The following is a 25,967-nucleotide window of genomic DNA, read 5'->3' as shown; positions in this document are numbered from 1 at the left end:
GTGGTCCCCATTAGTCAAGTAAGAAAATGTGAAGCAGAAAAAAGTAGCTAAATATTTTATGTATGACAATTAAAACTTAAAAATTTGTATACAAAATATTGGCAAACAATAGGTATGTGTAATTCATTCAGAGTAGATAGGTTCTTATTCATGCCTGTACATATTCTGAACATTAGTATAATAAAAAGCACCTTGAAGACAGTGTGTGTGTTGCTTTTAACTAATATTTCCTAGAGATTACTAAAATTGTAGCATGCTAAAAGTCTTTAATATAAATTTGCTAGATCACGGGCTGGCTCAATAACCAATGAAAATTTAAAGAAACACTTTTTTTAACTTATCAAAACAGTAATAATGAATGAGGCCATTACATTCAGTGCTGTAGAAAATAAAATAATGTATCTTTAATTATTAAATTTTAAAAGACACTCCACTTCATACACATAGCTTCTGGTTGAATAATTCCATTTAGATGTATCTATGCTACAAAATAAAAGAATCAGAATGTTCAAGTATTTAAATACATGGAGATAAGCATTCTCTATAATAATAAAGTTGAAAGCCAGCTAAATGAAAATGTTGGGGTGGGGGGGGAGAGAGAGAGAGAAAGAGGAAAAAATATATAGAAATGTGTAGCAGGGAACAGGGCACTAACTCACCCAACCATAGAGTATTGTTTCTATCTCCACAGGGAAAGAAGGACCAGACTTCAACCCGGGTGTTCCAGGATATGAGGGTTTGGCCCCAATCCCAACTACAGGGACAACTGCCCCTTCCCTGAGAAGAATTTACTTTAGAGGACAGCACTGAAGCTGCAGCTCCGGGAGAGGGGCATGTCTGATCAGAGCACACAGAGCAAATAAGGGGGAGGAAGAGAGAGTGGAGCGCATCCTGGCCCACCAAGCCTGGAGGACGATCTCCCCGCTCGGTGCAGCCAATGCACAGAGTGGACCATATGGCTGGCCCCACTATGAGACACAATGTCCCTCGCTGACCCATGGCCCTATGGGGGACAACAACAGAGACACAGTGTCAGGACTAGTCCAGTCTGGTCCCACCACACAGAGGGAAAACACTAAAGGCCTGTGGCAGAGCTGCGGGGGAAGAGAGCAGGGAGGTCCTGAGGGAGTGCTAAGGATAGACTTTGGGGTCAGGGTGTGGCACCCCATCGGACTTGACCAGAGGACACTCCTAGCGGTCAACAACTAGACCTTGAACTATTTACAGGTTTTTCTTTTTATTTACTTTGCTTAATTAATTAATTTGTTGGTGATCGTTTTGTTCTCTTTTGTTGCTTTGTTTTGCTATGTCTTGGTTTTTTGTGCACATTATTATCTCTGCAGGTCTAGCTAGATAAAATAGGCTGGATTAACAGCCTGGAGGAGAAAACAACGGGACCAATGGTTCCCGGGGGACATGGGAGAGGGGGAGGTGTGGGAAAGGAGGTGGTGTTGACCAACTGAGGGACAAGGGAACAACAAATGATCCAAAATTAGTGGCAAGGAGAGTGTAAGAGGCCTGGTAGGGATTAATCAAAGGCAATGTAATGGACAGAAATTACTGAAACCTAAATAAAGGATGAGCATGATAGTGGGACAAGAGGAAAGTAAAAAGGAAATAGAGGAAAGAACTAGGCAGCAACGTGCATATTTATAGAGGTCTAAATATAGGCATGTCCATATGTAAATATATTTATATATGATGATGAGGAAATAGATCTATGCGCATATATTTATAGGTTTAGTATTAAAGTAGTAGATGGACATTGGGTCTCCACTCAAGTACTCCCTCAATGTAAGAACACTTTGTTCTATTAAATTGACATTCCATGATGCTCACCTTCCCAACACGATTGCTGAAGACAAATGTGTGCATAAGCATATGTGGTGAAGAAAGCTGATGGTGCCCGGCTATCAAGATTTAGTGTCTGAGGTCTTAAAGGCTTGAAGGTAAGCAAATGGTCATCTGGCTCAGAAGCAAAAAAGCCCATATGGAAGAAGCACACCAGCCTGTGTAATCATGAGGTGTCGAAGGGATCAGGTATCAGGCATCAAAGAACAAAAAATCATATCATTGTGAAAGAGGAGTGCAGATTGGGATCCCAAAGCTCATCTGTAGCCAACTGGACATCCCCTTATAGAAGGGCCACGGGGAGGAGACAAATCAGTCAGGGTGCAGTGTAGCAATGATGAAACACACAACTTTTCTCTAGTTCTTAAATACTTCTTCCTCCCCGACTATCATGATTCCAGTTCTACCTTACAAATCCGTCTAGACCAGAGGATGAACATTGGTACAGATTGGAACTAGAAACACAGGGAATCCAGGACAGAGGATCCCTTCAGGACCAGTGGTGTGAGGGAAGGCAGAGCAGAAAGGAGGAACCAATTATAAGGATCTATATATAACGTCCTCCATGGGGATGGACAACAGAAAAGAGGGTTAAAGGAGACATCGGGCAGTATAAGGTATGACAAAATAATAATAATTTATAAATCATTAAGGGTCCATGAGGGAGGGGGGAAATATGAAGGGCTCAAGTAGAAAGCAAATGTTTGGGGATTGATAAGGGCAACAAATGTGCTTGACATAAACAATGGATGTATGTATGGATTGTACCTCTACAAATTTCCATTTGTTCACCAGTAAAATTAAGAGAATAATGTGCTTAACTCAGGAATTTTGAAGTTTAAATGAGAGAATATATGTGGGAACACGCAGTAACTTTCAAAAACTAGTTACTTAAAATATTGTAGAGGTAGAGGCATTTTTAAAAGTTAGACACCAAATCATTGTGTCAAAAGAAAAGGGTCTTACAGTTTCCTACTCTGGAGTTCTAGGTGTTGTTCACAAATTGACTGTGTGGGGAAATTCACCCGATTCCACTCCAATTAGTAAAGCACCAAGGTGACACTTTTGACACCAACGTGGTGAGTTCTCATAGCAATTACATATTTTAACTACTCTTTGCTTAAATGGCATGATTCCAATAGGAGACCAAGTCTGGCATTCTAAGGTCAAAGAACAATATAATATAGCAAAGATTAAATATGTGTCTTATAAGACTCAGTTAACTGGATAGAACACTGTTAAAAATACCATACCATCTCTTTAAACATGGTATACATCTTTGTAAACTAAACTTTAACATTTCAAAAAGTAGATCCAGTTATGATCCCATAAAAGCACGTTTTTAAAGGGCAGGGCTACTCTGAGCTAAAAAAAAATTAGTCAAAGTCACTGGGTTGTGATTATTTTGTGCCACTAATATACAGCTACACTGCCATATTATTTTAATTAGAAAATAACCTGGCTGTTACACAGAGACCCAAGGTAGGAGTAGAAATAAAATCCTCCCTGAATCATCATCATTCCACATAAGTTTATAAGGTACAAATGTAACAGAAAAGTTATATAAGAGATTAAGCCAATTTAAAATATAGGAAAACAGATTAATAAATTATTTGTCCTTTCTGTATAAATTACAACAAAGCAGAATTACATAGAATACCAAAACCAAGTATTATATCCAGATTTGGGATGAGTTTAAAACCTTCTAAAGTACACTTTTCCAAATTGAAACTAATTGGCATCAAGTCAATCCTGACTAAAGTGACCCTATAGGACAGGGTACAATTGTCCTTGTGGGTTTCCAAGGCTGTGGAGTAGAAAGTACCATCTTTCTCATGTGGAGCAGCTGGTGGTTTCAAAGAGCTGGGCCTGAGCTTAGTAGCCTAACTCATAACCACCAGAAAAACCTAAAGCTGTTGTTTCCAAAGAAAGTTTGGTACCCAACAATGACATTAGTTCAAGAAGCAACATCAATTATCTTCTCACTACTAGCTCTTCCTAGATAGAGAAATTTAAGGCAATGGAATGATACTTCTTATTTTACTCATAACCAAAGACCTTGAAGGAATGAGTATCACTGGGCCTGAGAGCTGAGGATCATAGTCTTTGAGGATCATCAAGGTCAACTAGCACAACACAGTATGCAAAAAAAAAACAACGTCCTGTATCTCAGTGAGTAGTAACTAGGGTCTTAAAAACCCATGAGTGGCTATCCAAGGTAGAAAATTTGGTGTCTCCTTGCCTAGTGCAAGAGTGAAGAAAATCAAAGATGCATGCAAACAGTTCAAAGACTCGGTGAGAACTTTGGATTCCAGGACCCTGACACCACAACTAGGCTGCTCTGAAAGGGGTCACCATAGAAGGTCCTGGAAAGAATGGAAGAAAGATGTGGAACAAAACTCAAAAATCATTAAAAACAAGCCACCAAGTTTACTAGTAAGATATGGACTGGGGGAGCACCTTGTGACTGTGGCCCTTGGTAATCCTTCAGGCCTGGTATTCAACTCACCCCCATGATACAATTTTCGGTCAAATACCCAAACCCACATCCATTGCACTGAACTGATTCTGCTACATAACAACCATATAGGACAGAGAAGAACTGTTCCCTAGGAGCAGACAGCTTTCTCTTTCTCAGTAGCAATGAGAAGGTTTGAACCACCCATCTTGGGTATAGTGGGCTAATGCTTAGTCACGGGACCACCAAGGTCCCTTAGCCAAGGGATAGATGCTAACACCAGGAGGGGTACAGACTCCTAAGAACACGCAATCATTTGAGATCAAAAGGGTATTATTTACTCACCAACAAGTTGAGAAGGTAACAAAGAGTTAGGAAGGGAGGAGGAAAGGAGATGGGTAATAAGGAGGAAAAGGGGTGAGGAACGTTATATTGTGAGGATTGCAATCAATGACATGAAACAAAATGTGTATAAATAGATGAACGGAAAATGGATTAACTATATGAACCTCACTCAATTCACAATAAGTTTAAAAAAGAAATGATGGTCTGGGTAAAATATAAGCACAAAAACTAATAAATAGTGTCATTTTTGTCAAAGAAAGTATTATAAAGAAGGTGGGTGACAGTTTATAATTTATTAGTAATTATGCCAATATGTAGTGGTATTACAGGTGTGTTTTATTCTAAATTTTAATCTATGGGCATTTGTTAAATTAATGAAATGATGAATAATATTTTGTCATGAACATTATGAAAAAGAATTTTATATTTGAATAACTTGAATTATATGACTTGCAAGGTCCTTTTCAACTTAAAGATTCTACAACTCCAAAAGTTTTTACAACTAATCTAAGAATTCAAGACTTATATATGCACCTATGTTCATCAAAGCACTATTCACAAAATGCCCATCAATGGAAAAATAGATAAACAAACTACTTTGCAATGCTAATGAAAAACAATGAATCTGTGAAATACTTCATAACATGAATGAACCTGAAAGACATCATGCTGAGTGAAAGAAGTCAACCACAAAAGGACAAATATTATGTGAGACCGCTATTATAAGAAGTCAAGAAAATGTTCACACACACCCACGACCAGAAATAGAGAAAGCTGGTTTTCAAAGAAGGTTTGGTAGCCAAGAATGGCATTAATTCAGGAAGTGATATCAGTATCTTCTGGCTAGTAGCTCTTTCCTAGATAGAAAACTGGGCAGTACACCTAAATGACCTGTGGCAAATGGAAAGAAAAAAGGAATAATTCTGATACAGACAAAAAAGAAGAAAAAGAAGGTGGGGGGAAGCCCTTTTTCCTATTTTTCTCGAAAGATTTGCTGCAGAGAAGCTAAAGACATCATCTATATGACAATTACTAACACAATGATAAAAGCAACCAGTGGGGACATAAACTGTAAAATTTGTAAAAGGCGGAATAACGTGGGTTAAGAAAGTTTCTTTTTTTAAAAACGTATCTGATGGTATTAATTTGAATAGCATCAGGATTAAGTTCTTTGGTAGGTAACACAATCTCAATTTTCAGCTAAGGAAAGGCAGCAGAGTATGAAAAGCATGTAATTATAAACTCCTGGCCTAGATTAATAAACATGTTAAATATTACCAAGTATTCAAAATATTAATCAATCTGAAGTCAAATATGTACATTTCATGAAAGTTATAATAAAATAACAGATTAGAATCTGTAATCCAAAATCAAGAAAAATAAAAATAAACTTCTTGTAATAACTGAAGGTAGCTATTTGTTACAAAAGGAAAGTCATAAAATGTTATATACTTTTTTTAAGAGGGATGTAGAAATGCTTAACACAAAATATCATAATAGTATATCATTACTAAAAACTGAATAAAAATATGTGCTTATAATTTTTAAAATAAAACAATTAAGTTTATAAATGATTATTTAAGATATCCTAGATATCACTAAGATATTTTTCTTTACAGTATATTGGGATTTTAATTTTATGTTTATATATATAAACACACACACACATATATATATCCTAGAATCTTGCTAGTTGTGTGGCACATAAGATAGCTAAAGACAGGTAAAACACTTGTGATTTTACCCAGTTAGATTATCATATAACTTTGGTAAAAATTGTGGTTATATAGAAAAACCAAGGACACTTAAGTTCTTTCAAAACTGGTCAAATTTATAGTTCATCTTTATTTCCCTTTAAAAATAAATTAAGTAAAGACCAACAGAGAAAAACTAAAAACTATGAAGAGCATGATTTTCCCATCACTTAACACCAATAAGGAAACAAATCTGTTCTCCCAAATCATATTTAAAACACAATTAAAAAGAAAAACCGAGTGCAAAGAACAAAGAGTACTGCTGTTGAGGCCCTGACTGTGTCTCTTACAGGATCACTCTCCCAAAGTACATCAACGCCTGGATGTGGCTGCAGATTAGGGTGGGGTGGGAAAGCTGAAGGAAAAAAATTTAATATAAACAATATGCTAGGAAAACATAGTTCTACTGTGAAGACTAAACAAACTGTGCCTTATATAATTTCATGAAACTTGCTTTTCCTACGTACTTGAAGCAGCAATCATCTGTGAGACAATTGTACTTGACCACCACCCTTTTCCTACTGTGGCAAACATGATTCAATACCCAAAGTCTCCAACCATTTTTTTCAATGCTAAAATACTGAAGACTCTCTACTTAAAGGATGTGTGAAAAATCTGACAGACTTAAGCATCTCTATAACAGCTACAGTATCTGAAAATTAACAGTCAAATCTGAGAAACCTATACCATCCTCAACAAGGTTAAAAAAGGCAACAAAACCAACTCAACTATATCTCTCCCTTTAAAAATGGCATCGGGAAAAATACATATGCTCTCAAGAAAACACTACTTCACACATGTTTTGCCGGAGATAGTAATATGCAATAATTTCAATATTATTTAAAAGGTACAGTTACTTCCATGTGTTGCAACACACTCTCAGGATCTGCAGCTGTGCTGCAGTCATGAATAAACATATTGCTCTGAAGCTCTAAGTATGCATGGCCATATCAAGGGCACGGGCCTGGACATGAGGTCTGAAATGGATTTACATTACCTCCAACCTTAGGGCCACCTGCTGAACCAGGCTTCCTTGCACTGCTGACAGGATTTCCGGCTGCTTTAGGTGCAGGAACCTTGAAGGCTGAAGCAGCTGATGACGGCCTATTTCCATCCACTGATTCTTCATCATCAAAGCTTTTATCTGCAAAACCGCCAGAGAATTGTATTTCAGAGAACTAAGCTTTGCTCTGTTTTTCACAGAACTCAAAATTCAAATCAAGCTATACATAAAATCATTGATTTGAAAAGATACATAAAATAAATCTCCTCTGAATGAGCATTGATAATATTAGCTAGCAATATATAAAATAACCCTGTGTAATTTCAAATCAGAATGCAATATTGTTAATATAAAAACAATCTATTAACTCTAAGGATAGTAAAAAGCTATTTTTTTGTTACTCAAGTAAGCATATTCCGCCAACTCCTCCCATAGTGCATCTTCTAGCACGCCCTGCCTTATTCCTTACACCCAGCTTCTGCAACTTACAATCACAGATCCGTTTGCAAATCAGTCGCCTCATTCCTCTGAAAGCTCTTTATTTTCCCTCAACCCTACGATGCTCCCAATAGCTCACATGGCCAAATACAGTAGATTCAATACCAATCAAAGAATCTCTCAAAAATAGGCAGAAACAACCACAGAACCACCACTGAGGTTTGTGCCGGCATTTTTCTTTCTCTTCCCTTCCCTAGGTGCTGCAGTAGCCAATCAGCTACAAGGTGACATCATCTTATGGCAGCGACTGCCAGATGAAAGGTAAAAATTCCCCATGCAGCTACAAGCCTTATTTTATACCAGATTTCAAAGGCATTAAATACTAAATATTTGTAAACCTTTGTTTTTCTCTTATTTACATCCTGTGAAAAGTGACACGGAGGAGAAAACAGATTTTATGCAATGTTCTGCAGGGGTGGGTACTATTGCATCAGGAAAGCATGGACTCTCACAGTGCTCATTACTGTGTATAATTAGCTCTGAACTCTCACAATTTGCTGTTTATTTAGAGCATGGAAATTAATGATTGCACCATGTTCAGCAAGCTCCTTTTATATATTTATGAATGACCACACTATTATCATTTCCTTGGCTATAAATGAAACGTACACACCTCAAAAGAGGGAAGCATTTTACTCTGGCCTCATGAGAAGATGGTTTTCTCTAGGACCCTGCACACACCAACCACGACAAACAAGATGGGAGAGGCACGGAAGCAGTTTGGCCACAGGCTTTAGATCAAGAGGCGAGGATCTCTTCTTTTTCTGCTTCCCTCACCTCCGCACATACCAAAATCATCTAGAATGAAATTGTCCCTAAAGTGGGATGCTTTGAATCTGTTATCGAGCACATTTTAAAGAAAATACAAATTTCAACATGTGTGTTGGGGTGGGGGGCATAAAATAGACAATCTAATATAAAGTCACACTCCATTTTGGCATGTCTTTCTTAAAGAGTACAATTCATAGGGAATATAAGGATCTCCTGGTTAGAAACCATTTGGGGTGGGGGTGAGCCCATGACCCTGCTATGGAGCCAGCTTGGAGAATATAATGCTTAAATGCACTGTTCTGTTAGAAAATGCATAAAATTCCCAAATAACCTTTCTGGCTAGCAACATATAAAAATAAAAATGCAACTGAGAGAAACACACAAATCTAGAGAAAGACAGACACTGAAACACAGAGTAGCCAGAAGTTACCATGGAAACAGTATTCCGTTTGCAAATCAGTTGCCTGTTCCAACACTTAAGAAATGAAAGAGTAAACTTCTCTACCATTAAAAAAAGATTAACTCTTGACATTCTCAAATCCTGGGAAAATGAATTTTTAACAACATAAAAAAGAGCAGAAAAATATACCAGTCACAACAGCTCATGACATTTCACAAAATGAACGTGCTGGTGTGACCATAACCCTGAGCAATAAAAAATTAGTGACATTGTGTAAGTACTCCACTCCTAATCTCCTACTTAGAGTGAACTAGTCTTGAAATAGTTGGGAGTACTGATTTTTGAACTTCACATAAATAGAAAAATAAAATGGGTATAGTAGTGCTCTCAGCTTCTTTTTACGCATGTTTGAAAGATTCATTCATCTTTACTGCTGTTTGGTTTTCAACTGCATGAATGCACACTGATTTATTAATGTCCATTCTCCAGTTGATGGACATTTGAGTTGTTTCCACTTTCCAGCTATTATACAACAGTGCTTCTAGGAGATTAGCATACAGAGAGACAGGGCTTAGGGTTTAAGCATGACTAGGAAAGTAGGATGGTCTTTTAAGTGCCATTAGTTCCCAGACCAACAGCTGATGATCACAAGGTTCCAACCGACCGAATCGGAAATTCTGAGGAGGCTCACCCTCTGTGTTTTAACTTCCAGGTGATTCTATGGCAGGCTCAAGTTTGAAAACTGCTGCCCTAGGGTGGGGTTAGCAAGCCTTTTTGGTAAAGGGCCAAATAGCTCTGCAGGTCACACTGCAATGTCTCTCTGTGCAACTACTCAATTAAGCATGAAGGCCGTGATATAAAGTATGTAAACAAACAAGCCTGGCTTTGTTTCAGTGAAATTTTATTTACAAAAACAAGAAGGCAGCTGGATTTGGCATTCAGGTAATAGTTTGTCAACTCTTGCTCTAGGTTAGTGCTTCCCAAAGTGTACTGAAACCAGGGGGGCTACAAAAGCAGATACATATCCTGGATTATGGTCTATGGCACAAAAGTTTTTAACTGCTAGCGAGGCACTGAGGAATTGTTTTTCTGAAAAGGGGGCAGTAAACCAAATAAATTTAAGAACGCATGTTCTGGGGCAAGGGTGGGGAATTTCCAGCCAAAGGGTCATACAAAGCCTGAGAAATCATCACTACCAGCTATCATTACACACCTCACCAACGAGAAGCAGCTCCAGCCATCACATTAAAAAATAAAACCAAATTCACTGCCATCAAGTCAATGCTGACTCATAGCAACCCACTAGGGGTTTCTGAGGCAGTTACTGTTTGCGGGAGTGAAAAGCCTAATCTTTACCAGAGGAGTTGCTGGTGATTTTGAACGGCCTACCATGTGGATCGCAACCTAATGCGTAACCATTACATCTGCAGGGCTCCTAAAAATCATCCCGTTAGGCACCAATGAATGAAATGTTTTAAGGCCTGGGAATGTTACAGATATCCAAATGGTGGTCCCTGGCAGAAAAAAAATCTCCACTCCTGCTGTAGTGTAACCACTAAAAGAAACGTAAAACTATATGTAAATAAACTAATAGAAATCATTTGATTAACTGAAAAGAGCAAAGGCAAAAAGAAACAAAGTGAATAGAAAGTAAATATTAGTAAAATACAAAACCAAAATAACAGCAATTATTTAAAATATAAATGCACTAAATATTCAAAGCAAAAGATCAAGACTATAATATAGTATATAACTTATTTAAATGCGGTATAATTTATAAGCTCACCAAAAGTTTAAAAAGTCATTGGTGGTACACAAGCAGCAAGCTTGACTGCTAACCAAAAGGAGGATGGTTTAAATCTACCCAGAAATGCCTCAAAGAAAAGCCTGGAGATTTACATTAATCACTGGAAATCCCATAGAATACAGTTCTACTCGGACACACACGGAAAGGTCTAAAGTTGGAATCAATTTGATGGCAACTGGGAAAGATTAAACGTATAAGATACAGGTAAACAACGGCCAACCCTGAAAAGAAAGACTGGTGTCACTGTAAACACACACACACACGCACACACACTACCTGTGTGTAATAATTTTAGACTCACAGTAACCCTAGGTGACAGAGAAGAACTGCCCTTTGGAGTCTCCATGTCTATACTCTTTGTGGAAGCAGAATGCTTTCTTTTTCTCTTACAGAGCAGCAGCTGCCGGGTTAGAACTGCTGAACTTTTGGCTAGGTATCTAGCACGCTAGCCATACCACCAACAGGATTCCTTTCTAATTTCAAAGTAGTATGAAGAAGCATTATTAAGATATAATTCCTAAAGTTAATTCATCATCACAGACACTAAAATTAAAATCTTGTTTTAAAATTTATAGGTTGTGTATTAGGGTTCTCTAGAGATAAAACCAGATTGCTGATAATTATATATATATATATTTATTTATAAAGATAGTTAGATATATAATACAATAATATGAACAGTTAAATTATAAAGCAGTACAAATGGCTCAGTGTAACTCACTCCAGTGAGAGAGTTGTGAGACACTGGCAGTCCTTCAAGTCTTGAGGGCTGCCAGGTAGTCCTTTGTAGAGAGAGCTAGGCTATCCCAGCACAGGCAGCAAACAGCAAGGCAGGTCACCAACTGTCAGCCAGGTCACCAACAGTCAGTCCCCAGCTCAAGAGATGTAAATTCCAATCCTGTGGTCTTAAAGGCACCTCAACTTACAGCGATACAGTCCACAGGCTAGGCGTACCACAGGTAGTGTAGCCTGTAAATTGAGGCACAGAACAAGCAAGGCAGCCGCACACTGGTCCAATGATCAAAGAGCGAGAGCCAAGAAAGGCGAGGCTCACTGAGCCATTATTTCTCCGCCCTTCAATTAATCCCACTTGTGTTTATCGGCCAGGCTGGCAGAATACACTATCTATCTCAGGTTGCTAACAGTATTCTTGGTTTGAACTTACAGAAACTCTATAGACACTGAATGAAACACTGCCTTGTCCTGCTCCAACCTCACAATTATTGCCATTTGAGCCTATCGTTGCAGCCATCTGGCTGAAAGTCTTCCTCTTTACCTAGCAGGAGGACTATTTTCAGGGACTGGACTTGGACACTACTGATAACATGTCAAAAGTATATGAGATGAAGTCCTTGCTTTTAAGAAATATTCTGGCTGTATTTTCCCCCACATATGGGTTTGTTCTAGTTGTCCAGGGCATACTTCAATATTTTAGCTGACATCAAAAGACTAAGGAACCATTTCTTCTTTGGTCTTGCTTAGTCATTTTCAGGCTTTCGTGTGGATGTGAGGCAACTGAAAATACAACTGCTTGAGTGCAGCTGTAATCTTTGAAATTACAGGTTAAGTGTTGGACTGCCAACCATAAGGTCAGCAGTTCAAATCTACCAGCCACTTCTAGGGAAAAAGAGGAGGCTGTCTGCTTGTGTAAACATGTTTAGTTTCAGGAACCCTGGAGGATCTCTATGAGTCTGAATGCATTCGTAATGCGTGGATGGCAGTGGATGCATCTAGTGCACCTTAATCTTCAACACAGTGACATCTTTGCTTTTTAACATTAAAAAAAAAATCAAGTGGTCTTTTACAGATTTCCCCAATGCAATATGTCATTGTGATTTCTTTTAAAATTTTCACAATTTAGTATTATTGTTTTTTACATCCTGTTAACTATATAGCCTGAATCCAAAGAAAAAGAGCTACCGATGCCCCCCAACCCCTCAAGAAAAGCTTTCAGTTCCTACTTTATCCCCTGGCTTCTCAAGCGTTCAGAGAGCACAGCTTCTAGTGCAGCACTAAGAAGCAGTGTTACAGTTCCAGGCACATTTCACTGCTCTCCACCCCACTGGCTCTCCTTGCATACCTGGGTTTCCTCTTATTCAGTCAAGTAGTCTTTTGATATTGAGGGTCTTGAGAATCCTCAGGAGTTTTCCCCTTGATCATATTGGCAATGGTCTCGCATGTAACATCAGAGCAAACCTTTAAAGTCTAAGTAGGTGGTAGCCAGATTAAGTTCAAAATGGCTTCCCTGGTCAACTTTCAGAAATTCTTGGTCCCAAACTGGGATACTGTCTATTCTTATGCACCACAGAATGCTGCACTCACATATGGTACATATCTGGATCATCAGCTCCTTCGTCATCCATTCCCAAATCTTCCAACATGGTCTGGACAGTCACAGATTGTTTGGCAATTTCAGCGCCAACTTCAAATATCTATCCATCAGAACTCGGCAACTTAATTGAAGGGATGGTGATCTGTCTCCAGTAGGCAGCAGACCCAAAGCTGGTGAGAACTAGAAGGCGTCAGTACTGACAGCAGAGAAAGGTAGAGAACAAGGCCACTACTTCATTTGACTTCCTGGCTGCTGCTTTTAAGTGCATTATAATTGTAGATCCAAGTAAAACAAAATCCTTGACAACTTTTTTTCTTTTAATCATTTTATTGGGGGCTCATACAACTCTTATCACAATTCATATATACATCAATTGTCAAGCACATTTGTACATTCGTTACCCTTATCATTCTCAAAGCATTTGCTCTCCACTTAAGCCCCTGACATCAGCTCATTTTTATCCCCTTCCTCCCTTCATGAACCCTTGAGAACTTATAAATTATTATATTGTAATAATTTACACTGTTCGATGTCTCCCTTTACCCACTTTCCTGTTGCCCATCCCCCAGGAAGGAGGCCATATGTAGATCCCTATAGTTGGTTCCCTCTAGTCTAGCCAGATTTGTAAGGTAGAATTGGAATCATGATAGTGGGAGGGGTGGGGGAGAGGAAGCATGTAGGAACTAGAGGAAAGTTGTATATTTCATCGTTGCTACCCTGCACCCTGACTGGCTCGTCTCCTTCCCGAGACCCTTCTGTAAGGGGATGTACACTTGCCTACAGATGGGCTTTGGGTCCCCACTCTGCACTCCCTCTCATTCACAATGATATGACTTTTTGTTCTTTGATGCCTGATACCTGATCCTATCGACACCTCATGATCACACAAGCTTGTGTGCTTCTTCCATGTGGTCTTTGTTGCTTCTCAGCTAGATGGTTGCTTGTTTACCTTCAAGCCTTTAAGACCCCAGATACACCCAGCAAATCTGTTTTCAACCACATAAATGGCAACAAACTGCAGATGGACATTGGGCCTAAAGTACTCCCTCAATATAAGAACACTTTGTTCTAACAATCTGGCATTCTGTGATACTCATCTACTGGACATGATCATTGAAGATAAAATGGGCGCATAAGTAAATGTGGTGATGAAAGCTGATGGTGCCCAGCTATTGAAAGACCCCAGCATCTGGGGTCTTAAAGGCTTGAAATAAACAGCTGGGAAGCAACAAAGCCTGCATGGAAGAAGCATACCAGCCTGTGTGATCATGTAATATTGATGGGATCAGAGACCAAGCATAAGACCCAGAACAAAATCATCCCAAGGTAAATGGGGCACGAGGGGAGGGGACATGGAGTGGAGACCAAATGCCCATCTGTAGACAATTGGACATCCCCTCACAGAGGAGTCACAGGGAAGAAATGAGCCAGTCAGGGTGCAGTAAAGCATCGATGAAGCACACAACTTTCCTCTAGTTCTTTGCTGCTTCCTTCTCCCCACTATCATGACCTCAATTCAACCTTATAAATCAGATTAGACCAGAACATGCACACTGCTACCGACAAGAATGTCAAGGGGACTTGAAACGCTTATTGTTGAAGATCAAGGATTAAGCATTTAGTATGGATTAAAACCCAGTATTAAAAAAAAAACAAAGTTCTTACAACTGGAGCAACAGACAATATTGTGATAAATGGAGAAAAGAGTAAAGCCAAGGACCTTCTTTGATTTGGATTCTCAATTAATGCTCGTCGAAGCAGCAGCTAAAAAATGGAAGGAACTGCTGCACTGGGTAAATTTGCTGCAGGAGACCTTTTTAAAGAGGTAAAGGACAAAGATGTCACTTTGATGACTAAGGTGGACCTGATTAAAGCCATGGTATTTTCGATTGTCTCATATGCATATGAATGCTGGACAATGAATTAGGAAACCTGAGGAATGAACACACTTTCATTAAGGTGTGGGGAGTAGGTCAGATGCTTACAGACATCCTCCCAGAGGCAGTTAGTCACCAGACTATATGGCATGCCTCACTCCCGCTACTGGGGGCAAAAAACTATTCCTCCCTGAGGTCTGCAACCAAGCATTCACACTCTACCAATAATGGTCTCTATTAGTTGAGCCAGGGAACAGGCCAAACTGGCTCTGTGACATCCAAAGTTAAGTTGCCATTCTAAACCTAGGATCCGCCCAACTTGTCACATGTATACCCCCAATCCCTCCTCTTCCTATTGTGTGTTATGTCCCTAGACCACCTCCTCTCATTACTGTATTACCTATAGCACAGCCCCTTCCTGTGACGTATGTCCTCACCTGTAATTAGGGGGCTTGCATGTCCCCAGAGAATATAAAAAGCCTGGACTAGCATTAAAATCTCTCTCTCCCTCCACGTGGACCATCAGGCGGGGCTGAGGTGAGCATGCTACCATGAATTGTGTCTGACTCCATTTATTTCAATACTTCACTTCTATCTCTCATGCTCTCTATAACTTTACTATGATCTTTACTTATTATTGCTGTACAATTACGCCTACCGGAACCGTAATGAAGTGTTAGGGGCTGGCTTCCCCTGACATTAAGGTGTTGGTAAAAAAGTGGCATGGACTCCCTGAAGAACAAACAAATCTGTTGTGGAGGAAGAACAGTCAGAACTCCCCTTAGAAGAGAGGATGGTGAGATTTCATCTTCTGTGCTTTGGACATGTTTATAGGGAGGGTTGAGGCCCTGGAGAAGGGTATCATGGTAAAGTATAGAATCAATGGAAAGGAGACCCTCAATGAGATGGACACTAACACAGTTATTTCCATGGGCTCGAGCAAACCAAGAAAACTGAAGGGTGGCAGAGGACCAGGCAGTGTTTTGTTCTGTTAAAGCAGAGTCACCATGAATCTAAGCCGACACAATGGCACAATAATAACATACCCCAATACCTCGAATAATGCCCAGAACAACACATATTTTAGTAGGGACACTTAAGTCTCCAGGACTAGCATTACTAGGTTATTTCAAATAAAACTCTGAAGACAAAAAACTATTAAAACAATACATAATTTTAAAAAAACCTTCTTAAAAGCATTAACTGACAGTAAAAAAATATAAGGATAAAACTGGTAGAGCTGAACTTTGATTCTGAAAGCTTTAACAAGAGAATAGAATTCAAAACCCACAAAAGGTTACAGAATCTAATATAAAATCTTTCCCATCAAAAGTTGGATTTCCCCACCCCCCAAATTACTATATTTACTAGGTTAAAGTAAACCAAAAGCAAATCTTTACTATAATCTATTCTTTTCCAATATATCTCAAAGAGTAAGAAAGATGTAAATCAAATGGACTATATCAGGAGGACATTTTAAAAATCATTTTATTAGGGGCTCATACAACTTTTTAATCACAATCCATACATACATCAATTGTGTAAAGCACATTTGTACATTCATTACCCTCATCATTCTCAAAACATTTGCTCTCCACTTAAGCCCTTGGCATCAGCTCACTTTTCCCCTCCCTCTCCGCCACCCCTTCCCCTCATGAGCCCTTGATAATTTATCAATTATTTTGTCATATCTTGCACTGTCCGACATCACTCTTCACCTACTTTTCTGTTGTCCGTCTCCCAGGGAGGAGGTCACATGTAGATCTGTAATTGGTTCCCTCTTTCCACCTGACCTACCCTCCACCTTCCCAGTATTGCCACTCACACCACTGGTCCTGAAGGGATCATACGTCCTGGATTCCCTGTGTTTCCATTCCTATGTGTACCAGTGTACATCCTCTGGTCTAGCCATTTTTGTAAGGTAGAATTGGGATCATGATAGTGGAGGTGGGGTGGGGGAATAAAGCATTTAAGAACTAGAGGAAAGTTGTATTTTTTATCATTGCTACATCGCACCCTGACTAGCTAGTCTCCTCCAAGACCCATCTGTAAGGGGATGCCCAATTGCCTACAGATAGGCTTTGGGTCTCCACTCCACACTCCCCCATCATTCACAAAGATATGATTTTTTGTTCTTTGGTGCCTGATACCTGATCCCTTCGACACCTTGTGATCGCACAGGCTGCTGTGCTTCTTCCATGTGGGCTTTGTTGCTTCTGAGCTAGATGGCCGCTTGCTTGTTTGACTTCAAGCCTTTAAGATCCCAGATGCCATATCTTTCAATCGCCGGGCACCATCAGCTTTCTTCGCCACATTTGCTTATGCACCCATTGAGACACAAGCTTTTAAACTCAGTAGATTCATGTTGGCAGTAGCACTAAACAGCCAAAACAAATGGATTCTCTCTCTGAAAAATGGTATCTAGTCTCAAATTATTCCCACTGGTAATTTCTCAAAGGCTACCAAGCACGACAGGAAACAAGATACCATGACTAAGAACTAATAAAAAGCAGACAACAGAAACAAATACAGAATTAAATAAATCATAGATTTATCAGACACAGACTATAAAATGCTCATGCTTGAAAATAACTTCAAGGAACAGGAAACATTATAAAAAGTGACAGAGGTTTGAAGAACACACCAGCCTGTGTGATCACGTGGTCCCAAAGGGATCAGTTATCAGGCATCAAAGAAAAAAAAATCATATCATTGGCTGCACACCTCCATGATACGATCACCAAGGACAAACGGGTCATAAGGAAATGTGGCAAAGAAAGCTGATGGTGCCCGGCTATCAAAAGAGATAGTGTCTGGGGTCTTAAAGGCTTGGAGGTGAACAAGCGGCCATCTAGCTCAGAAGCAACAAAGCCCACATGGAAGAAGCACACCAGCCTGTGCAATCACGAAGTGCCAAAAGAATCAGGTATAAGGCATCATCAAAAAAGAAAACCAAAAAACCATAGTAAATGAAGGGGGAAGTACAGAGCGGAGACCCAAAGCCCATTTGTCGGCCACTGGAGATCCCCTCACCAAGAGGTCTAGGGGAGGAGATCTGAGTCAGTCAGGGTGCGATGTAGCACCGATGAAGAATACAGCTCTCCCCCAGATCCTGGATGCTTCCTCCCCACCAACGACCATGATCCGAATTCTACCTTGTAAGGCTGCATAGAGCAGAGGTTGTACACTGGTGCACATAGGAGCTGGAGGCACAGGGAACCCAGGGTGGATGATACCTTCAGGACCAGGGGTGTGAGGGGCGAGTAGAGTAGAGGGTCAGTGGGTTGGAAAGGGGGAACCGATTACAAGAATCTACATGTGACCTCCTCCCTGGGGGATGGACAAAGAGAAGGGGGTGAAGGGAGATGCCAGATAGGGCAAGATATGACAAAATAATAATCTATAAATTAAATTATCAAGGGATCATGAGGGAGGAGGGAGCGGAGGGGGGAGGGGAGAAAAGGACCTGATGCAAAGGGCTTAAGTGGAGAGCAAATGCTTTGAAAATGATTAGGGCAAAGAATGTACAGATGTGCTTTATACAATTGATGTATGTAAAAAAAAAGGGATAGAGCTTTAATAGCCAAACAGAACTTCTAGAAATAAAATATAAGTGAAAGTTAAATCCAGTGGGAAGCCATAAATAACAGCCCAAAGGATCACTAGAGGAGTGGAAGATACATCGAGTTTGAAAATAACAGGTGTCACATGACTTACCGAACAAACACAAGAAGGATCAACCATCGAAATGACAGTAACTTAGGACTCTGCTGCCACAGCTGCCCTCACTTCATGAAGACAATACCAGGGTAGCATGATGAAACGGAAGGCAAGCATCAAAGCACAAGCGGTCGAACACTAGTAAAATGAGCTGACTACAGTGTCTGTTTATATTATTGAGAAGAATAAAAGCAAGGGGACATAGTAAAGATAAGGGAGAGGTGGAAGAGGGAATGTGGAGAGTAAAGTGTTAAAGATGGAAGGAAGACATGACGGATACAGGGAAGGAAGACAGGAAGATAAAAGAGAGGAAGAGATGTAAACAATTAAAAATAAGTGGAAATGAGAGAAGAGATGAAAAGGAACCAGTGGCGGAGAGGATGGAAGATGAAAAAGAAGAGAAGATAAAAAGCAGTTAGGCGGGGTAGGGGTGGGGGTGGAGACAGAGGGGCAGAGAGCCTTCATTTATTGTCTCTTACTAGCTTTACAAAACACCTAGAAACCGTACTTAGTGATCACTGATACTATATGAGCACAACTGCTTATTGGCACATTAAAAATTCAAAAAAAGTTTCTGTTTCATTTTGCCTTTAAATCCTCATTTAATTACAAAATCTGGATTCAGTTAATGGCACAACATCATGTAAACTGGCATGGTCATAATTTAGAAGTTGTTATATATCGTGTATGACTGAACACACACACACACACACACACACACACACACACACAAACACATTTACCATATCCTGAATTTCAAAGCTCAGCTCTCTCTCAAGGTTTCAGGTGTTTTGAAAATGATGATGGCAACATATGTCCAAATTTGCTTGACACAATGGATGCATTTATGGATTTTGGTAAGAGCTCTAAGAGCCCCCAATATAATAATTTTTAAAAAAAGATTTCAGATAAGGAACTTCGGATGTTACCTTAATCAAGTCCCTCAACCCTCCCCATTTGAAGGAATAACATTTCAGTTGGCTTTTTAACTTTCCCCTTTATTTTTACTAGTATATGTACTCTAAAACCTAACATTTCTGCTTCTGTATTTAGATAAAGAATGAAAAATGGCTTCCTCTCACATGGCAGCAACTCTTTACAAAGGATAAATCGAAACTTTATACCACATCTCATAGAAAAGAAATCTATTTTGTGTGTACATTTTCCTTAGAAGAAACCAGTGAGAAGAACCCCCAGCACTGTAGCTTCTCATTACAAGATACACTTTATTTCCTACAATCAGTAGTATCTAGGAGCCTGGTGGCATCGTGGTTTTACAAGGGGCTGTTACCTGAAAAGTGAGCAGTCTGAAACCACCAGCTGTTCCTAGGGAGAAAGAAGGGCTTTTCTCCTCCCAGGACATCAAGCACCCTGGGAAACTCACAGGGCAGCGCCACTTATCCTACAGGATCACTGTGCGCCAGCATAGACTGGATGGCAGAGTTTGGTGTGAGAAGTCGTTTCTTAAACTACAGTTCCTCTTTTCACTTGAAGCTATATCCTTCCTGATTCTAATTAAAACCATGAGCGACAGACTTAGGATTCCTGAGCTGTTTTACACATTCGTGAATTTCTAGTAGTGATCATGGTCATATCAAAGAGCTAAATTAGTGACTGAACTCAAGAAACAATAATTCCCCAACTGCTGTAGTCTGGGTGCTCACAGAACTTGACCAGTTTTAATTGCCTGCCCTCCGGACCTTGTGCATCTACAAAGAGATAAATCCCTCTGACTGTGTTTCTTCGGTGGACCGCTCCTCCTCATGTAGTTAATTCCTTCTGGCAACGTGACGTGTCCAGGAGAACTACTCCACAAGGTTCCAGGCCGTCACCTCTCTGAGGTGCCTCTGAGTGCTAGTGATTGAAGCTTAACCATTTATACCACCCAGCGACTTCTCCTTAGAGTACTCCATGCAACCACAAAGCACAGAATACTCCCCTGCCCTCCAGACTGCACACTCTTTAAATGGCCTCATCCATTCACAGTGGTTTTAAGCATCTTTATATGCTGATAACGCTTGTCTATCTCTATCCTAGACTACCTCCCCTATGAGTCCCAAACCTGTGTATCCTCACCACCTAGTTGACATCTCCCTGATGGACAGCTCCACGGTGTCTCTAATGTGACACAGGTAACACCAACAACCATCTCTAAACCTGCTCTCAGTAAATCACATCACCATCTACTTTGCTACCGAAACTCACTGGCCCAGCACAAACAATTTACCAACAGTTCTTGAGTGTATAACTCCAAGTTATATCTCAAACCTACTTATTTCCCATTACATCTCTGATATTGCTTCTAATCAAAAGTCAGCCCAATATCTCTATCTATATTTACTTAATGACAATGTCATTTTCTGATCTTTGCATTTACAACAGTAAAAATCAACTATTTCTTGCATTAATGAAGCAAATCTGGTACTAGCCAAGTCGAAGTCCCTAATAGGGGACTCTGGACAGCAGACACTCTGTGCATGCAGAAAAAAGCTGGCATCTGGAAAGGAGAGGGGGGTGCTCTTCCCAAACCAACAGGATACCAGGTGGAGGAGAGCCAGGGCTAGTGGACATGGAATGCTGCCTAGTGGATCCTGAGTGCCCACAGGTGGCTGAAGCAGGCCAGTGGCAGCCTGTGTCCTGAAAGTAGACTACCCAGACAGCCAAGGAGGAAATCCCTGGATCTAGCTCCTAGATCTGAGGGACAATAGGTCAGGATCACTGAGTGTCACCTGTGTAGCCCTTCACATGTTCTCAATCTCACCTTTTGGATGAGGATAGGAGAAGGCAGGGTGGACTGCCTGGGTGGGGGTAGAGTCAACAGGTGAGTGGCTATGAACTAGAGTGGTTTAAGGTCAAAGGTAGAGGCCATCAGAGCCTCAGAAAAATCTCTGGATTGTCCATGTTCATGGAGTCAGAGAAGAGCAAGGTCACCCAGTGAAAGCCGAGACGTAGCAAGCAGCATCCACCCCCCTCTGTCGCACCAGTCACTCCGGCCCATAGACAAAGTCACCCAGGGCATTTTATGGTAATTGAGGGAAGAAGCCGGGGCTACTCCTCCTGAAATTATGGTGAAGGAGAGAAGCTGGGGACCCTAGGAGCAGTGTTTGGGCCATCCTGGCTCAGGAAGACTAGGTAGTCTTCCCATGTGGGAAGCAGTGGGAGCTGAGCAATCCTGAGGGGATACGGGGGAGGGAGATGTGGTAGTGGCAGGTGGCTTCAGCAGGGACCCAGCATGACACTCTAGTACTGGTGAGGAGGTTACATGATATGGTCATTATCATATAACCTTGTTAAGTTAGGAGTATTACAACTACTTTTAAGTCGTCTACTTGCTTCCATTCTTGGCCTCCTTTAAAACCTACTTCCATAAAGTAGACAACATAATTATCTTAAAAAGTAATGTGGCAAGTGGCTCTGAATAGCCAGAGCGATCTTGAAAAAGAAAGAAAAAGGAGACAGAAGGCATACTTAATGATTTAAAAATATATTACGGTAATCAAAAATCTGGTACCAACCAGTACAATAAACATCAATGGAATATAATTGAGAGTTGAGAAACAAAGCCATACATCTGTGCTAAGTCCATCCTGTGGACTATTCATAAACCGTGCAGGGACATCTGGATTTCTACCAAAAAATCAACTTTGGCCCCTACACCTCACAGTATAGGTGAAAATTATCTAAAACTGAATCAAAGACCTAAATTTAAGCATTAAAACCAAAAAAGCTCTTTGAAGAAAGCTTAGCAGTGTCTCAAGACCTAGTTTTTAACAAGGAATTCTTAAATATAACACCTAAAGAGCAACCAACCAAAAACAAAATCAATAAATGAGACCCAAGAAAATTAAAAACTTTGGATAATCAAAGGATTTTTCAATAAAATGAACAAATAACTTATAGGTTAATAGAAAATCTTTGGAAATCATGTAAAGGTTCACCATAAGGGTTTAATATTAAAAATATAGAAAGGACTATTATACTCAACACCAAAAAGACAATGAAATCTAAAAATCTATTGAAAAATTTGAATATACATTTCTCTAAAGAAACAAGCACAAGAAAAGATTCTCAAGCAGAGAAATGTAAATCATAACCACAATAAGCTTTTCCTTCACAACCACTAAAGTGACTGATTTAAACGAACAGTAACAACAAAGTTATTAATAGGGTATCGAGAAAGCAGAACCCTCACCTATCGCTGGTAGCACTGTAAAATGGTAATAACCACTGTGAAAACCAGTTTGTCAGTTCTTAAAAAATTTAAACATAGAACTATCACACGATCCAGTCATTTCATCCCTAGGCACCAACAGCAAAAAATTAAAAACAGAAACCCAAACAGATAGAGCCCTACTGACCACAGACAAAAACAACAACAACCTGAATGATCACCAAGAGATGAGCAAACAAAATGTGGTAAAAATACAATGGGATATTATTCAGCTATAAAGATAAACAAAACACTGAGCATATCACAACACGAACGATTCTTGAACACATTACAATGAGTGAAGTCATTCAGATATGAAACGGCATATATTATAAGTCTTAAATGAAATATCTAACACACACACACACACACCAAAGTTTATAGTAGTGGTTGCCAAAGACAAGTGAAAAAAAAGAAAATGTGGAACTCATTACTTGGGGACACAGCTGCTGTTAAAGGCAATGGCATAATTTGAAGACAGATAAAAATGATGACTGAACATGGTAAGTAAAATTAATGTTAGTAAATTGAATATGTGAAGACTGTAAAGAAGCAAATGTTTTGTTAAATATATATCTGTCACAATATTTTTTTAAAGGCTACTATGGACAATGGCTTCTGAAACCATTAGACAAAAAGGCTGATGGGAACTTGGTAAAGGACAGAGCACACCTGAATCCACTAATGCAGTGATATCACAAAAACAAAAACAGGAATATACAATACCATCTATGAAAATATTCAGACTAAAAACTAAACATTTAAAAATTTTCTGTTTATACTACTAGAACAATTTTCAAAAAACACAGGAGGTACAGAAACAGTAATCAAAACACACAAACACCACAACAACATAATCAGCAGAAGCTGGTGTGCAGAGAATTTCATCTGACCGATGACCTATTTCGTCGGCACATAAATGGCAAGATTGGGGGGGGGGCTGTTACAGATTAAAAGAGCATTATCAACCAATGTTGAAAACACAAATTCAAACAAACTCACTGTAAGAATATATATGAAATAACAGAAAGAACTGAATATTTGATACTAACAGTTAACTTTTTCTGTGCAATAATGGTGATGTTTTTAAAGGGCAGCTTTCCTCTCGTTTATGTATGGGCATGGAAGCAGAGCCTGTGCCATGCACAGACATCTCATCCCAAGAGCAGGAAGGGCAGGGGAAGTTGGGATAATAACTATGAACAGGTATTAACAGGCCATGTATCGATAATTTGTTGAAACTGCATAGGTGGAACGTGGAGGCTTATTCTCTTTTTCTTGAGATTTTTCTTTAAAAATTTTAATAATTTGAAACACTTTATTCTCTTGAGTAATTCTTTACTAGAATCGGAATGAAATGATAAGCATCATAAAAACAATGAAAATGATATAATCATTACAGCAATGAACATGCAGGAACATAAAGTATATGAACTAAGTAACTGAAATGTCACTGCAAATACTTTAAAGATGCAAATAAAAAGCATGAAAGATTGTTGAAAGAATAACACCATAGCAAAACTGCAACTAAGAATTATACATACCCACCACCATGACCACCACCACCACCATCACCACAACCACCAACACCATGACGCCACCACCACAACCACCACGACCACCACCTCACTGCCACTGAGCTCTTCTGACGCATTTCAAGCTGACAGGCAGAGCAGAACTAATCCTCTGTATTTCAGAGGCTATAAATCTTCACGGAAACAGAAATTCTCATCTCTCTCCTGAGAAGTGGTGGGTGAGTTTGAACAGACCAACACGTAAGCCACTAGGGGTCTACAAGAGCAGAACTATCGATTGGGCAGAATGACCCCTACTGCCCCCAAAGTGACCGTTTCTGAGCAAGGATAGGAAGGAGCAGCGAAAAACAAATGAAAATCTATGGAATGACTTCATCAGTAAGCTTTTCTCCACATTCAACTCATGGTGCTCGACATTTCACAGCACACGCGCGTACACACCTGGCCTTGTAAAAATGGAACCGCCAGAAAGAGAAGTTGCTGAAACATTTAAACTTCATTTGCAAAAATAAACTTTTAATAGGATTAGAAATTATGATGAAATCTCCCAGAATAGAGTAAAAAAGAAAGGTATAAAATTTGAGAAGATAATATAAAAAACACAAGAGCTTTATTTAATGTTCAACAAATGGGTTTGACAAGGTGAAACTGAAGTTACTGCAAGGGTAAAATTTATCCAAAATTATAAGCAAGTTAATCATTCATTTTGCTAGTTTATTAAAAATGTTAACTTTTCTACTCGTGTGTGAGATTGATCTGTATTTGCAGGGTGGAGTGGAGCGGGAGCATATGCATGAGGGCTATTCTGTCAAGGCTTTGGTGCCAGTTATGTTTCTTTGGTTTAAAAAACAAATAAAAAGGGAAATACCTATCTTTTAAATGTTCTATAGTATTTTACATAACTACATAGCATTGGAGGTTTACTTGGCTATACTTGACCCTGATTGTCCTCACCCTAAGGCATTTGGGCTATAGAAATCTTTAAAGTAGTTATTTGAAAACTTTATTCCTCTTGCTCTTGCATTACTAAGTAATTCTGGGATTAAAAAAAAATAAAGTTTGGTAATACTAAGCACACCGACCTATGTGATCATGAGATGTCAATAGGATCAGGTGTGAGGCATTAAAGACCCAGAAAAAACCCCAAAAACATATCGATGTGAATAAAAGGGAGGGAGGAGTGGGGACCCAATGCCCATCTGCAGACAGTGGACATCCCCTTACAGAAGGGTCACAAGGAAGAGACAGCCAGTCAGGGTGGGTATATCATCCATGAAACATACAACTTTCCTCTAGTTCTTTAATGTCCGCACACACACTATCATGACCTCAATTCTACCTTAGAAACCTGGCTAGACCAGAGCATGTACACTGGTACAGAGAAGAACTCGCAACACAGGGAATCC

At 39.6% G+C, this 25,967-nt stretch overlaps 1 protein-coding gene and 1 pseudogene across 2 annotated transcripts in view; both read right to left on the bottom strand.

Moving 5' to 3' along the window:
• CLASP2 (cytoplasmic linker associated protein 2) overlaps positions 1 to 25,967 on the bottom strand; it is a 174,822-nt gene that overhangs the window by 107,002 nt on the left and 41,853 nt on the right. For both annotated transcript variants that reach the window (XM_075547082.1, XM_075547084.1), the window contains exon 8: positions 7,406 to 7,552. In XM_075547082.1, the coding sequence (XP_075403197.1) occupies positions 7,406 to 7,552 (147 nt within the window). The remainder of the gene's footprint in view (positions 1 to 7,405; positions 7,553 to 25,967) is intronic.
• Positions 12,932 to 24,619, bottom strand: LOC142444636 (S-phase kinase-associated protein 1 pseudogene; annotated as a pseudogene).

This window comes from Tenrec ecaudatus, chromosome 4 (genome assembly GCF_050624435.1).
Source record: "Tenrec ecaudatus isolate mTenEca1 chromosome 4, mTenEca1.hap1, whole genome shotgun sequence".
Lineage (NCBI taxonomy): Eukaryota > Metazoa > Chordata > Mammalia > Afrosoricida > Tenrecidae > Tenrec > Tenrec ecaudatus.
The sequence above is the reverse complement of the archived record's forward strand: the minus strand, read 5'-3'. Positions and strand labels throughout refer to the sequence as shown.